Source organism: Cuculus canorus, chromosome 37 (assembly GCF_017976375.1).
Source record: "Cuculus canorus isolate bCucCan1 chromosome 37, bCucCan1.pri, whole genome shotgun sequence".
NCBI classification, from domain to species: Eukaryota; Metazoa; Chordata; class Aves; order Cuculiformes; family Cuculidae; genus Cuculus; species Cuculus canorus.
The window spans coordinates 638,766-652,261 of record NC_071437.1 but is presented as its reverse complement, the minus strand read 5'-3'; the positions used below and the strand labels follow the sequence as shown (position 1 = coordinate 652,261).

The window sequence follows — 13,496 nt, the reverse complement described above, 5'->3', positions numbered from 1 at the left end:
TTCGGGTGAGAGCGGGGGGGGGGAGGAAGGGGCGCGCGCGCGCGATAGGCCGCTCGCCACCATCACGTGACCCGCGCGCCTCCGTCACGTGATCAAGATCGTCACGTTCCACGCGCGCCGCGGTCACGTGATTCGGGCTCTCTCTCTCTCTCTCTCTCTCTCTCTCTCTCTCTCTCTCTCTCTCTCTCTCTCTCTCTCTCTCTCTCTCTCTCTCTCTCTCTCTCTCTCTCTCTCTCTCTCTCTCTCTCTCTCTCTCTCTCTCTCTCCCTCTCTCTCTCTCTCTCTCTCTCCCTCTCTCTCTCTCTCTCTCTCTCTCTCTCACTCACCACTGTCACCCGATCAAAGGCCCCCGACCCTCACGGCCCCGTCACGTGATCCAGGCGCTCCGCCCCACCCCCCCCGCCACAGTCACGTGATCTGGGCGCCGCTTGCTCGCTTTTCCCTGTCACGTGATCCTGGCCCCGCTCGCCCGCCTTCATTCTCCTCCGTCACGTGACCCAGGAGTACTGACCTCTCCCCCCCGAGCTCCGCTGTCACGTGATTCCGGCGCCGCCGCTCGGGCGACTCTTGTCACGTGATCCAGGCCCGCCCGCCCTCCATCACGTGACATCGGCTCCGTCACGTGACCGCCCCCTCTGGCGGGAGGGCCCGGGGGGGGGACACGACACAAAATGGGGCGATTTGGGCCTTTTTCGGCCCTTCTGACGGTTTTTTAATGCCCGGAAGGGGGGACATCGCCCCCCCATCCCCTCTTGTGACGTCACAGCCCTTCCAATGACGTCACGACACCCTTTGAGCGCCTTTTCTTTCTCCTCCTCCGTTTATTGTGTTCTGGAGTCACATCGGGAGCCCCTTCACACCCACGGCCACCCTTTCTCGGGGGTTCCCGCACTTTTGGGGGGTCCTTCACTTTTTGAGGGGTTCCCTCACTTTTTTGAGGGTCCTTCACTTTTTGAGGGGATTCCCTCACTTTTCAGGGCTTTTCCCTCACTTTTCGGGGCTTTTCCCTCACTTTTTCGGGGATTCCCTCACTTTTTTGAGGTGGTTTCCCTCATTTTGGGGGGGTCCTTCACTTTTTGAGGGGTTCCCTCACTTTTCGGGGCTTTTCCCGCACTTTTTGGGGCTTTTCCTGCACTTTTTGGGGGGTTCCCTCACTTTTTGGGGTTTCCCTCACTTTTTCAAGGTGGTTTCCCTCATTTTTGGGGGTTCCCTCACTTTTGGGGGCTTTTCCCTCACTTTTTTGGGGGGTTTCCCTCACTTTTGAGGGTTCCCTCACTCTTGGGGGCTCCTGTGTCTCTCTTTGGGGGACATCTCCTCTCTTTTTGGGTCCCAGTTTTGGGGTCTCCTCTGGTTTTTGGGCTCTTCTTTGGGTTCTTCTCTATCCTTTCGGGGTCCCCTCTCTCTTTGAGGTGTCTCCTCTCTTTTTTTTGGGGTCCCCTCTCTCTTTTCTGGGTTCTTCTCTCACTTTTGGGGGGATCTCCTCTCTTTTAGCATCCCATTTTTGGGGGATTCTCCTCTGATTTTAAGTTCTCCTCTCATTTTAGAGTCTCCTCTCATTTTATTGTCCCATTTTTGGGGTTCTCCTCTGATTTTAAGTTCTCCTCTCATTTTATTGTCCCATTTTTGGGGTTCTCCTCTAATTTTAAGTTCTCCTCTCATTTTATTGCTCCATTTTTTTGGGTTCTCCTCTAATTTTAAGTTTTTCTCTCATTTTGATGTCCCATTTTTTGGGGTTCTCTCATTTTAAGTTCTCCTCTGATTTTAGAGTCTCCTCTCATTTTATTGCTCCATTTTTGGGGATTCTCCTCTGATTTTAAGTTCTTCTCTCATTTTATTGTCCCATTTTTGGGGTTCTCCTCTAATTTTAAGTTCTCCTCTGATTTTAGGTTCTCCTCTCATTTTGATGTCTCATTTTTGGGGGTTCTCCTCTCATTTTAAGTTCTCCTCTCATTTTATTGTCCCATTTTTGAGGGTTCTCCTCTAATTTTAAGTTCTTCTCTCATTTTATTGTCCCATTTTTGAGGGTTCTCCTCTAATTTTAAGTTCTCCTCTCATTTTATTGTCCCATTTTTGAGGGTTCTCCTCTAATTTTAAGTTCTTCTCTCATTATCTCCCATTTTTGGGGGTTCTCCTCTAATTTTAAGTTCTCCTCTCATTTTGATCTCCCATTTTTTGGGGGGTTTCTCCTCTGCTTTCAGCTTCTCCTCTCTTTCCAGGGTCCCGTTTTGGGGTTCTCCTCCTCTTTTGGGGCTCTCCCTCCCCCCTCCCCCCCCTTCGCCGCCCCCCGTCACTCCGCGGAGCCTTTGGGTCTCCTCTTGGACGGCGGCACGAGACGCGGCGGCAGATCTGCGGGTAACCCCCTCCCTTCCAGCTTGGCCCCGATGAGGTGACCGGCCAACGCGAACTCTTCGGCGTCCAACATTCCGTCGCGGTCCACGTCGCTCAACTTCCAGATGCGCCCGAGGACGGAGCTGGGCAGGTTGCTGCTCACCATCCAGCTGCGGGCGCGCCGCCCGCTCAGCTTCCCGCCGCACGGCGCCAGCCCGTAGAAGATCTCGTCGTACTTGGCTTTGTCTTTGGTCACCGCCCATTCGTCGTCGTCGTCGCCTTCTTCTCCGTCGTCGTCGTCGGCGCCGCTGAAGGGGCCGCGGCGAGTGCCGTCGAAGGCGCCGCCCTGAACGCCGCCGTCGTCGGGCGCCTCCAGCTCCTCCTGACGCAGCAGCGGCATCAGCGCCGCGATGCCCGTGCTCAGCAGCTCGTCCAGAGCCTCCAAGAGCCGCGGCTTCAGCGCCGGGAAGCGCGAGAAGTCGTGGACCAGGAGCTGCTCCTGCGGGAAAACCACCGTGGCGCTCAGGGGACCACCGTGGGGCTCAGGGGACCACCGTGGGGCTCAGGGGACCACCGTGGCGCTCAGGGGACCGGGATGGGGCTCAGGGGACCACCGTGGGGCTCAGGGGAACACCGTGGGGCTCAGGGGACCGGGATGGGGCTCAGGGGACCACCGTGGGGCGCAGGGGACCACCGTGGGGCTCAGGGGACCACAGTGGGGCGCAGGGGAACACAGTGGCGCTCAGGGGACCACCGTGGCGCTCAGGGGACCACCGTGGGGCTCAGGGGACCACCGTGGGGCTCAGGGGACCACAGTGGGGCTCAGGGGACCACTGTGGGGCGCAGGGGACCACCATGGGGCTCAGGGGACCACAGTGGGGCTCAGGGGACCACGACGGCACTCAGGGGACCACCGTGGGGCGCAGGGAACCAGGATGGGGCTCAGGGGACCACGACGGCACTCAGGGGACCACCGTGGGGCGCAGGGAACCAGGATGGGGCTCAGGGGACCACAGTGGGGCTCAGGGGACCACCGTGGGGCTCAGGGGACCACGACGGCACTCAGGGGACCAGGATGGAGCCCACCAGACCAGTATGGAGCTCAAAGACCAGTATGGGGCCCACCAGACCAGTATGGAGCTCAGGGGACCACCATGGGGCTCAAAAGACCAGGATGGGGCTCAGGAGACCAGTATGGAGCTCAAAGACCAGTATGGGGCTCAGGAGACCAGTATGGGGCTCAAAAGACCAGTATGGAGCTCAGGGGACCAGTATGGAGCCCACCAGGCCAGGATGGAGCCCACCAGGCCATGGATGGAGCCCACCAGGCCATGGATGGAGCCCACCAGGCCATGGATGGAGCCCACCAGGCCATGGATGGAGCCCATCAGGCCATGGATGGAGCCCACCAGGCCATGATGGAGCCCATCAGGCCATGGATGGATCCCACCAGCCCAGGATGGATCCCACCAGGCCATGGATGGAGCCCACCAGCCCAGGATGGAGCCCACCAGGCCATGGATGGAGCCCACCAGGCCAGGATGGAGCCCATCAGGCCATGGATGGAGCCCACCAGGCCAGGATGGAGCCCATCAGGCCATGGATGGAGCCCACCAGGCCAAGATGGATCCCACCAGGCCAGGATGGAGCCCATCAGGCCATGGATGGAGCCCACCAGGCCAGGATGGAGCCCACCAGGCCAGGATGGAGCCCACCAGGCCATGGATGGAGCCCTCCAGGCCATGGATGGAGCCCCGGAGGAGGTCCCTGTCGGCACCTGCATGCGGGCGCAGTCCGGGAAGTCTCCGGGCGGGATGTGCTGCTCCAGTTGGATGCGGGTGAAGAGCAGCGGCAGCTTCGCGATGAGCTGCTTCTTCTTGGTGTCCTTCCCAAAGACCGACGGCATCTCCTTCCGCAGGCGGCTCAGGATGTGCGCGTGGACCTGTCCGGGGCAGTGCGGGGACGGGGGACAGCGGGGGACGGAGGGGGGACAGAGGGGGAGGTGGAGATGGGACAGAGATGGAGATGGGACAGAGGTGGAGATGGAGATGGAAATGGAGATGGAGATGGAGATGGGACGGAGATGGAGATGGGACAGAGGTGGAGATGGGACAGAGGTGGAGATGGAGATGGGACAGAGGTGGAAATGGGACAGAGGTGGAGATGGGACAGAGGTGGAGATGGAGATGGGACAGAGGTGGAGATGGGACAGAGGTGGAGATGGAGATGGGACAGAGGTGGAGATGGGACAGAGGTGGAGATGGGACAGAGGTGGAGATGGAGATGGGACAGAGGTGGAGGTGGAGATGGGACAGAGGTGGAGGTGGAGATGGGACAGAGGTGGAGGTGGGAATGGAGATGGGTGAGAGATGGAGATGGAGATGGGACAGAGGTGGAGATGGGACAGAGGTGGAGATGGGACAGAGGTGGAGATGGAGATGGGACAGAGGTGGAGGTGGAGATGGGACAGAGGTGGAGGTGGAGATGGAGATGGGAGAGAGATGGAGATGGAGATGGGACAGAGGTGGAGATGGGATAGAGGTGGAGATGGAGATGGAAATGGAGATGGGAGAGAGATGGAGATGGAGGCGGAAAAGGAGGAGGAGGAGGGGATGGAATAGTTTGGGATGAGACAGTGTTGGGACGGGGATCCCCACCCCCCCCGTCCCCCCTCCCCCATCTCCCCCTCCCCCCCGGTGTCCGGGTGGCTCCGGGCCCTTCCGCAGGGCCGGATGGGCTAAAGCCGCTGGAGAGGAACGGGAGGAACCGGGGAAGGGGACGGACACACACGTTCGTTCCGTTCTAATTAACGAGGCGGAAAGAGCGGCCGCACAGGAAACCCTTAACGAGGAAACCAGAGCAGAATGGGGCCAAGAGCCACCCGGGAGGGGGACCCGGAGGAGGCCTGGAGAGCCCTCGGGATCCCCTTTGGATCCACGGGGAACCCCACGGCCTCCTGGTGCCCCTTTGGATCCACGGAGAACCCCACGGCCTCCTGGTGCCCCTTTGGATCCACGGGGAACCCCACGGCCTCCTGGTGCCCCTTTGGATCCACGGGGAACCCCACGGCCTCCTGGTGCCCCTTTGGATCCACGGAGAACCCCACGGCCTCCTGGTGCCCCTTTGGATCCACGGAGAACCCCACGGCCTCCTGGTGCCCCTTTGGATCCACGGGGAACCCCACAGCCTCCTGGTGCCCCTTTGGATCCACGGAGAACCCCACGGCCTCCTGGTGCCCCTTTGGATCCACGGGGAACCCCACGGCCTCCTGGTGCCCCTTTGGATCCATGGGGAACCCCACGGCCGCCTGGTGCCCTCTTGGCCCCATGGGATCCACAGAGAACCCCAAGACCTCCTGATGCCCTCTTGGCCCAATGGAGAACGCCAAGACCTTCTGATGCCCTCTTGGCCCTATGGGATCCACAGAGAACCCCAAGACTTCCTGATGCCCACTTGGCCCCATGAAGAACCCCAAGACCTCCTGATGCCTTCTTGGCCATATGGGATCCATGAAGGACCCCAAGACCTCCTGATGCCCTCTTGGCCCCATGGGATCCATGAAGGACCCCAAGACCTCCTGATGCCCTCTCGGCCCCATGGGATCCATGAAGAACCCCAAGACCTCCTGCTGCCCTCTTGGCCCCATGGGATCCCTGAAGGACCCCAAGACCCCCCCATTTCTCCACACTCACCCTAACGAGCCGAGCTCGTTTCACCATGTCGTTGAGCTTCCTGAGGGCCGCGTGACGGGGCAGGTTCTGGATGTCCTGGAACAGGTCCTGCTCCTCCAGCTCGAAGAGCTCCCGGTTGTCGGCGTTGAGGAGGGGTTCGGCCCAGAAGGAGCCGATGAAGACCCTCAGGACTTCGGGGGTGTTGAAGACCTTCCCCAAAGACCACATGAGGGCCCCGTAGACGCGCATCAGCTGTTGCGTCTCCACCATATCGGCCTTGTTGAGGACCACCCGGATTTTGTCCTCGTTGCCCTTGAGGGCGCGAATGGCCTCCGAGAACTCATCCGAGATCTCCAGTTTGTGGGCGTCAAAGAGGAGGATGATGAGGTCCACGCGCTCCGCGAACCATTGGAGGACGGCCGGGAAGTCGTAACCTGGAGGCCACGGCGAGGGGAGGACGCAGGGTCGGATGAGGGCGTGGAGGGGGTCGGAATCGCAGCCCCGATTCAACCCCGGGTGGAAAAGTACAACACCCCAATATCCCCCTCCCGGCTCTAATCCCGATCTCTCGCCCCAATCCAAACCAGAATCCAAATGTCAACCTCAAAGCTCAGTCCCAATCCTAAAACCCAATCCCAACCTCAACCTCAATCCCAAATCCCAACCTCAATCCCAACCCCGACCCCAACCCCAATCCCAACCTCAATCCCAAATCCCAACCTCAATCCCAACCCCGACCCCAACCCCAATCCCAACCTCAATCCCAAATCCCAACCCCAATCCCAACCCCAATCCCAATCTCAACCCCAAATCTCAGACCCAATCCCAAATCTCAGCCCCAACCTCAATCCCAACCTCAATCCCAAATCCCAACCTCAATCCCAAATCCCAACCCCAATCCCAACCTCAACCTCAATCCCAACCCCAAATCCCAATCCCAACCTCAGTCTCAACTCCGATCCCAACCTCAATCCCAACCTCAGACCCAATCCCAAACTCAGTCCCAAAACCAATCTCAACCCCAATTGTAACCGCTCTCTCCTTTTCCCCCCATTCTTCCCCCCCCTTTCCCCCCCTTTTCCCACCCTTTCCCCCTTCTCCCCCCCTTTTCCCCCTTTTCCCGCTCAGCCCTTCACACTCTCTCCTTGTCCCCCCATTCTTCTCCCCCCTTTTCCTGCCCTTTTCCCACCCTTTTCCCTCCCTTTCCCCCCTCACCTCTGCACACGCTCTCCTTTCCCCCCCTTTTCCCCCTTTTCCCCCATTTTCCCCCATTTCTCCCCCTTCCCCCTTTTCTCCCCCTTTCCCCTTTTCCCCTTTTTTCCCCCACCTCTACACACTCTCCCCTTTTCCCGCCCTTTTTTCCCGCCCTTTCCCCCCCCTCACCTCTGCTCACTCCCTGTTTCGCCCCCCCTTCCCCCCTTTCCCCCCTTTTCCCCTTTCCCCCTTTTCCCCCCTTTTCTCCCCCCCTTTTCCCCCTTCCCCTCCCGCTCATTCTCTGTTTCTCCCCTTTTCCCCCCCTTTTCCCCCCCTTTTCCCCCCTTTCCCCCCCCTTTTCCCCCCTCTCTCACCTCTGCTCACTGTTTCCCCCCCCTTTTCCCCCCTTTCCCCCTCACCTCTCCTCACTCTGTTTTTCCCCCATTCCCCCCTTTCCCCCCCATGTTCCCCCCTTCCCCCCCCTCACCTCTGCTCACTCTCTGTTTCTCCCCCTTTCCCCCCCTTTGTTTCCCCCCCATGTTCCCCCCTTTCCCCCCCTCTCCCCTCACCTCTGCTCACTCTCTGTTTCCCCCCCTTTCCCCCCCCTGTTCCCCCCCTTCCCCCCCCCTCACCTCTGCTCACTCTCTGTTCCCCCCCTTTTCCCCCCCTTTCCCCCCTTTCCCCCTCACCTCTGCTCACTCTCTGTTTCCCCCCATGTTCCCCCCTTTTCCCCCCCTTTTCCCCTCACCTCTGCTCACTCTCTGTTTCTCCCCTTTTCCCCCTTTTCCCCCCCTTTCCCCCCCTCTCCCCTCACCTCTGCTCACTCTCTGTTTCCCCCCCTTTCCCCCCCTTTTCCCCCCCTTCCCCCCTCTCCCCTCACCTCTGCTCACTCTCTGTTTCCCCCCTTTTCCCCCCCTTTTACCCCCCCTTTCCCCCCCTTTCCCCCCCTTTTCCCCCCCTCTCCCCTCACCTCTGCTCACTCTCTGTTTCCCCCCTTTTCCCCCCCTTTTCCCCCCTTTCCCCCCCTTTTCCCCCCCTTTTCCCCCCCTCACCTCTGCTCACTCTCTGTTTCTCCCCCCTTTCCCCCCCCCTTTCCCCCCCTTTTCCCCCCCTTTTCCCCCCCTCACCTCTGCTCACTCTCTGTTTCTCCCCCGCGAGGATTCCGGGGGTGTCGATGATGCTGATGCTCTGCAGCACCTGATTGGGGAGCGTCGCGCACTGTAACCTGCGCGGGGGGGGGGGGGTTTGGGGGGTCACACACAAACCGGAACACCCTGACCCCCCCTTTGACCCCCTAAACCCCCCCAAACCCCCCTGGTCCCCCTCTTTGACCCCCCCAAACCCCCCTTTGACCCCCCAAACCCCCCAAAACCCCCTGACCCCCCCTTTGACCCTCCAAACCCCCTTTGACCCCCCCAAACCCCCCAAACCCCCCTGACCCCCTCTTTGACCCCCCAAACCCCCCTTTGACCCCCCCAAACCCCCCTTTGACCCCCTAGACCCCCCAAACCCCCCTGACCCCCCCCTTTGACCCCCCAAACCCCCCTTTGACCCCCCCAGACTCCCCAAACCCCCCTGACCCCTCCCTTTGACCCCCCCAAAGCCCCTGGTCCCCCCCTTTGACCCTCCAAACCCCCTTTGACCCCCCCAAACCCCCCAAACCCCCCTGACCCCCCCTTTGACCCCCCAACCCCCCCTTTGACCCCCCCAGACTCCCCAAACCCCCCTGACCCCTCCCTTTGACCCCCCCAAAGCCCCTGGTCCCCCCCTTTGACTCCCCAAACCCCCCTTTGACCCCCCTAGACCCCCCAACCCCCCCTGACCCCTTCCCTTTGACCCCTCCAAACCCCCCCTTTGGCCCCCCCCAACCCCCCCGACCCCCCCTTTCAGCCCCTCCCAAACCCCCCCAAATCCCCCCTCTCCACTTTGTTCCCCCCCCAGACCCCCCAAACCCCCCCTCGACCCCCTCTTTGACCCCCCCAAACCCCCCTGAGCCCCCCTTTCAGCCCCCCCAGCCCCCCCCAAACCCCCCTCGACCCCCCCCCGGCGTATTTTAAGGGTAAAAAAGGGGCGTTTTTTGGGGGGGTGGTGTTGTTAAGGGTAAAAATGGATATTTTTAGGGCAAAGGGGGGTGTCCTAAAGAGGGGGGGCCCCTCCCGTGCCCCCCCCATGGCCATGACCGAGTCTTTCCAGGGCGGCTCCGCATTCCTAAAGTCTGGCTCATCGCCCCCCCCTTTCCCCCCCCCGGGAAGACAAAGAAGGGAAACAGGGAACCCCTCCCCACTTCCCAAAGGAGGGGGGGGGACACCCCAAAATCTCCCGCTGACCCCACCCCCCCCTTCCCCCGGAGCCCCAAAAATGGGGAAGAAAGGGGGAGATTTGGGGGGGGGGGGGGAGAGTTCATTATTGGGGGATTGGAGTCAGTTTGGGGGGGGTGGATTGGGGGGGGGTGAACAATTTGGGGGGGGTTTGGTCAATTTGGGGGGATTTTGGTTTATTTGGGGGGATTTTGGTCCATTTGGGGCAGATTTTGGTCCATTTGGGGGGGGTTTGGTCAATTTAGGGGGGATTTTGGTCAATTTGGGGGACATTTTGGTCAATTTGGGGGGATTTGGGTCGATTTGGGGGAGATTTTGGTCCATTTGGGGGGGATTTTGGTCCGTTTGGGAGCATTTTGGTCAATTTTGGGGGGATTTTGGTCGATTTGGGGGGATTTGGGTCGATTTGGGGGGATTTGGGTCCATTTGGGAGGGATTTTGGTCAATTTGGGGACATTTTGGTTGATTCAGGGGGGATTTTGGTCAATTTTGGGGGGATTTGGGTCGATTTTGGGGGGTTCTGTCAATTTGGGGGGTGGGTTGGACGATTTGAGGGGGAAGTTTGTCGATTTGGGGGGGGTTCTGTTAATTTGGGGGGGGTTGGTCGATTTTGGGGGGGACTTTGGTCGATTGGGAGGGAAATTTGGTTGATTTGGTCAATTTGGGGGGGGAGTTGGGTCGATTTTGGGGGGGTTGGAGGACCTGGAGGGGCTTTAGGTGGATCTGGGGGGGCTTTGATGGATCCAGAGGAGCTTTAGGTGGATCTGGGGGGGCTTTGATGGATCCGGATGGGCTTTAGGTGGATCTGAGGGGGCTTTGATGGATCCAGATGGGCTTTAGGTGGATCTGGGGGGGCTTTAGGTGGATCCAGAGGGGCTTTAGGTGGATCTGGGGGGGCTTTGATGGATCCGGATGGGCTTTAGGTGGATCTGGGGGGGCTTTGATGGATCCAGAGGGGCTTTAGGTGGATCTGAGGGGGCTTTGATGGATCCAGAGGGGCTTTAGGTGGATCTGGGGGGGCTTTGATGGATCTGGGGGGGCTTTGATGGATCCGGATGGGCTTTAGGTGGATCTGGGGGGGGCTTTGATGGTTCCAGAGGGGCTTTAGGTGGATCTGAGGGGGCTTTGATGGATCCAGAGGGGCTTTAGGTGGATCTGGAGGGGCTTTGATGGTTCCAGAGGGGCTTTAGGTGGATCTGGGGGGGCTTTGATGGATCCAGAGGGGCTTTAGGTGGATCTGGGGGGGCTTTGATGGATCCGGATGGGCTTTAGGTGGATCTGGGGGGGCTTTAGGTGGATCTGGGGGGGCTTTGATGGATCCCGATGGGCTTTAGGTGGATCTGGGGGGGCTTTGATGGATCTGGGGGGGCTTTGGTGGATCCGTATGGGCTTTAGGTGGATCTGGGGGGGCTTTGATGGATCTGAGGGGGCTTTGGTGGATCCGGAAGGGCTTTAGGTGGATCTGGGGGGGCTTTGGTGGATCCCGATGGGCTTTAGGTGGATCTGGGGGGGCTTTGGTGGATCTGGGGGGGCTTTAGGTGGATCTGGGGGGGCTTTGATGGATCTGAGGGGGCTTTGATGGATCTGGATGGGCTTTAGGTGGATCTGGGGGGGCTTTGATGGATCTGGGGGGGCTTTGATGGATCCGGATGGCCTTTAGGTGGATCTGGGGGGGCTTTGATGGATCTGAGGGGGCTTTGATGGATCCGGATGGGCTTTAGGTGGATCTGGGGGGGGCTTTGATGGATCCAGAGGGGCTTTAGGTGGATCTGGGGGGGCTTTGGTGGATCTGGATGGGCTTTAGGTGGATCTGGGGGGGCTTTGATGGATCCGGAAGGGCTTTAGGTGGATCTGGGGGGGCTTTAGGTGGATCTGGGGGGGCTTTGATGGATCCGGGGGGGCTTTAGGTGGATCTGGATGGGCTTTAGGTGGATCTGAGGGGGCTTTGATGGATCTGGGGGGGCTTTAGGTGGATCTGGGGGGGCTTTGGTGGATTCGGATGGGCTTTAGGTGGATCTGGGGGGGCTTCAGGTGGACCCGGGGCTTTGCTGGGGTGGGATCCACCCTGCGTCTCACCGGTTGAGGAAGGCATTCCCGAAGGGGTTGAGTTTGCGGAAGGGTTTGTTGGGGTCGACGATGAGGGCGTTGCCGGGTGTGATTCCTTCGCTCTCTCCGTACATGATGGCCACGAAGGAGTCGGTGGTGGGTTCGGGCCCGATGCGGCTCCCGGGGATGTCCTGCTCCAGGAGATACCGGATGAAGGTGGTCTTCCCGGTGGAGTACTGTCCCACCACCAACACCATGGGCTTCGTGTCGAAATCCGCCTCTTCCAGCGCCGGAGAGTGGAACTCATGGAAGCGGTAGAACTCCTCCACCGGGAGAAGCTTCTTCTTGTAGAGGTTCTTCAGCCCCTCGGTCACCGTGTGGACCACCTCGGGGTTCTTCTTCTCCTGCTTCCGCAGCCAGCTGAACATCCCGGTGCTGGGAAGCGGCGTTCCCGCTGGGAATCAACCTTCTCGCTTGGAATTGGGTGGTCCCGGTGGGATGGGGTGGTCCTGGTGGGAACCAATCAACCAACGTTCCTGCTGGGAACCAATCGATCGACGTTCCTGGTGGGAATCAATCGACGTTCCTGGTGGGAATCGACGTTCCTGGTGGGAATCGATCAACGTTCCTGGTGGGAATCGACGTTCCTGGTGGGAATCGATGTTCCTGATAGGAATCAATCAACGTTCCTGGTGGGAATCGACGTTTCCGATGGGAATCAATCGATGTTCCTGGTAAGGAATCGACGTTCCTGGTGGGAATCGATGTTCCTGGTTGGAATCGATCAATGTTCTTGTTGGGAATCGGTGTTCCTGGTGGTGGGAATCAACATTCCCAATGGGATGGGCGGTTCCTGGTGGGAATTAATGTTCTTGGTTGGTTGGAACCGACGTTCCTGGTGGGAATCGACGTTCCTGGTGGTGGGAATCGACGTTTTTCCCCAAAAAAGAGATCCTTTCCCCCCCGGAAAAGGTCCTTTTCCCCCAAAAAAAGATCCTTTTCCCTCAAAAAAAGGTCCTTTTCCCCCCAAAAAAGGTCCTTTTCCCCAAAATAGAGGTCCTTTTCCCAAAAAAAGTCCTTTCCCCCCCAAAAAAAGGTCCTTTTCCCCCAAAAAAGGTCCTTTTCCCTAAAAAAGAGGTCCTTTTCCCCCCAAAAAAAATCCTTTTTCCCAAAAAAAGGTCCTTTTCCCCCAAAAAGAGGTCCTTTTCCCCAAAAAAGAGGTCCTTTTCCCCCAAAAAGAGGTCCTTTTCCCCCCAAAAAAGGTCCTTTTCCCTCAAAAAAGGTCCTTTTCCCCCCAAAAAAAGGTACTTCCCCCACAAAAAATGTAATTCCCCCCCCAAAAAAGTACTTTTTCCCCAAAAAAGGTACTTTTTCCCCCAAAAAGGTACTTTTTCCAAAAAAAAAGGTACTTTTCCCCCCAAAAAAAGTCCTTTTTCCCCCCAAAAAAGGTCCTTTTTCCCCCCAAAAAAGGCCCTTTCCTCCAAAAAAAGGTCCTTTTCCCCAAAATAGAGGTCCCTTTTCCCCAAAAACAGTCCTTTTCCCCCCAAAGAGGCCCTTTTCCCCCAATTCCGCTCCCGGGAGCGGAGCCGCAGCTCTGGAAGGAGCGTTTGGTTTTCCTTCTGATTTTTTTTCCCCCTTTTTTCCTGTTTTGGTTTGGAGTTCTGAGGAGAGGGAGAAGAACTCTCCTTCGCGGCGCTGCGGAGGCTCCGAGCTGCGGGCGGAGGCGTCCGGGGGAGAAAAAGGTTGGATTGGAAGGGTTGGGAGGGGAAGAAATCGTCATAAAGGGGAGCGGGAGGGGACCATAAAAGTCAGGGATCCATAAATCCCTCCGCGGGAGAGGGGAGGAGCGGCGAAACGCCGGATCGGCTCCGGAGGGAATCCGGATCGAATGCAGAGTGGATCCGAATTGGGTCAGGGTGGGCTGAGACAAACCCACCCC

The 13,496-nt window shown here is 58.9% G+C and overlaps 1 protein-coding gene across 1 annotated transcript; it reads right to left on the bottom strand.

Moving 5' to 3' along the window:
* Positions 1 to 2,268: 2,268 nt before the first annotated feature.
* Positions 2,269 to 12,661, bottom strand: EHD2 (EH domain containing 2). Its single transcript, XM_054052812.1, has 5 exons — positions 11,588 to 12,661; positions 8,321 to 8,418; positions 6,021 to 6,433; positions 4,106 to 4,270; positions 2,269 to 2,827 (listed from the first exon to the last, which is right to left on the bottom strand). Exons 1-5 carry the CDS (start codon positions 11,983 to 11,985, stop codon positions 2,288 to 2,290), a joined length of 1,614 nt encoding a protein of 537 aa, XP_053908787.1. The 5' UTR covers positions 11,986 to 12,661; the 3' UTR covers positions 2,269 to 2,287.
* Positions 12,662 to 13,496: the final 835 nt, after the last annotated feature.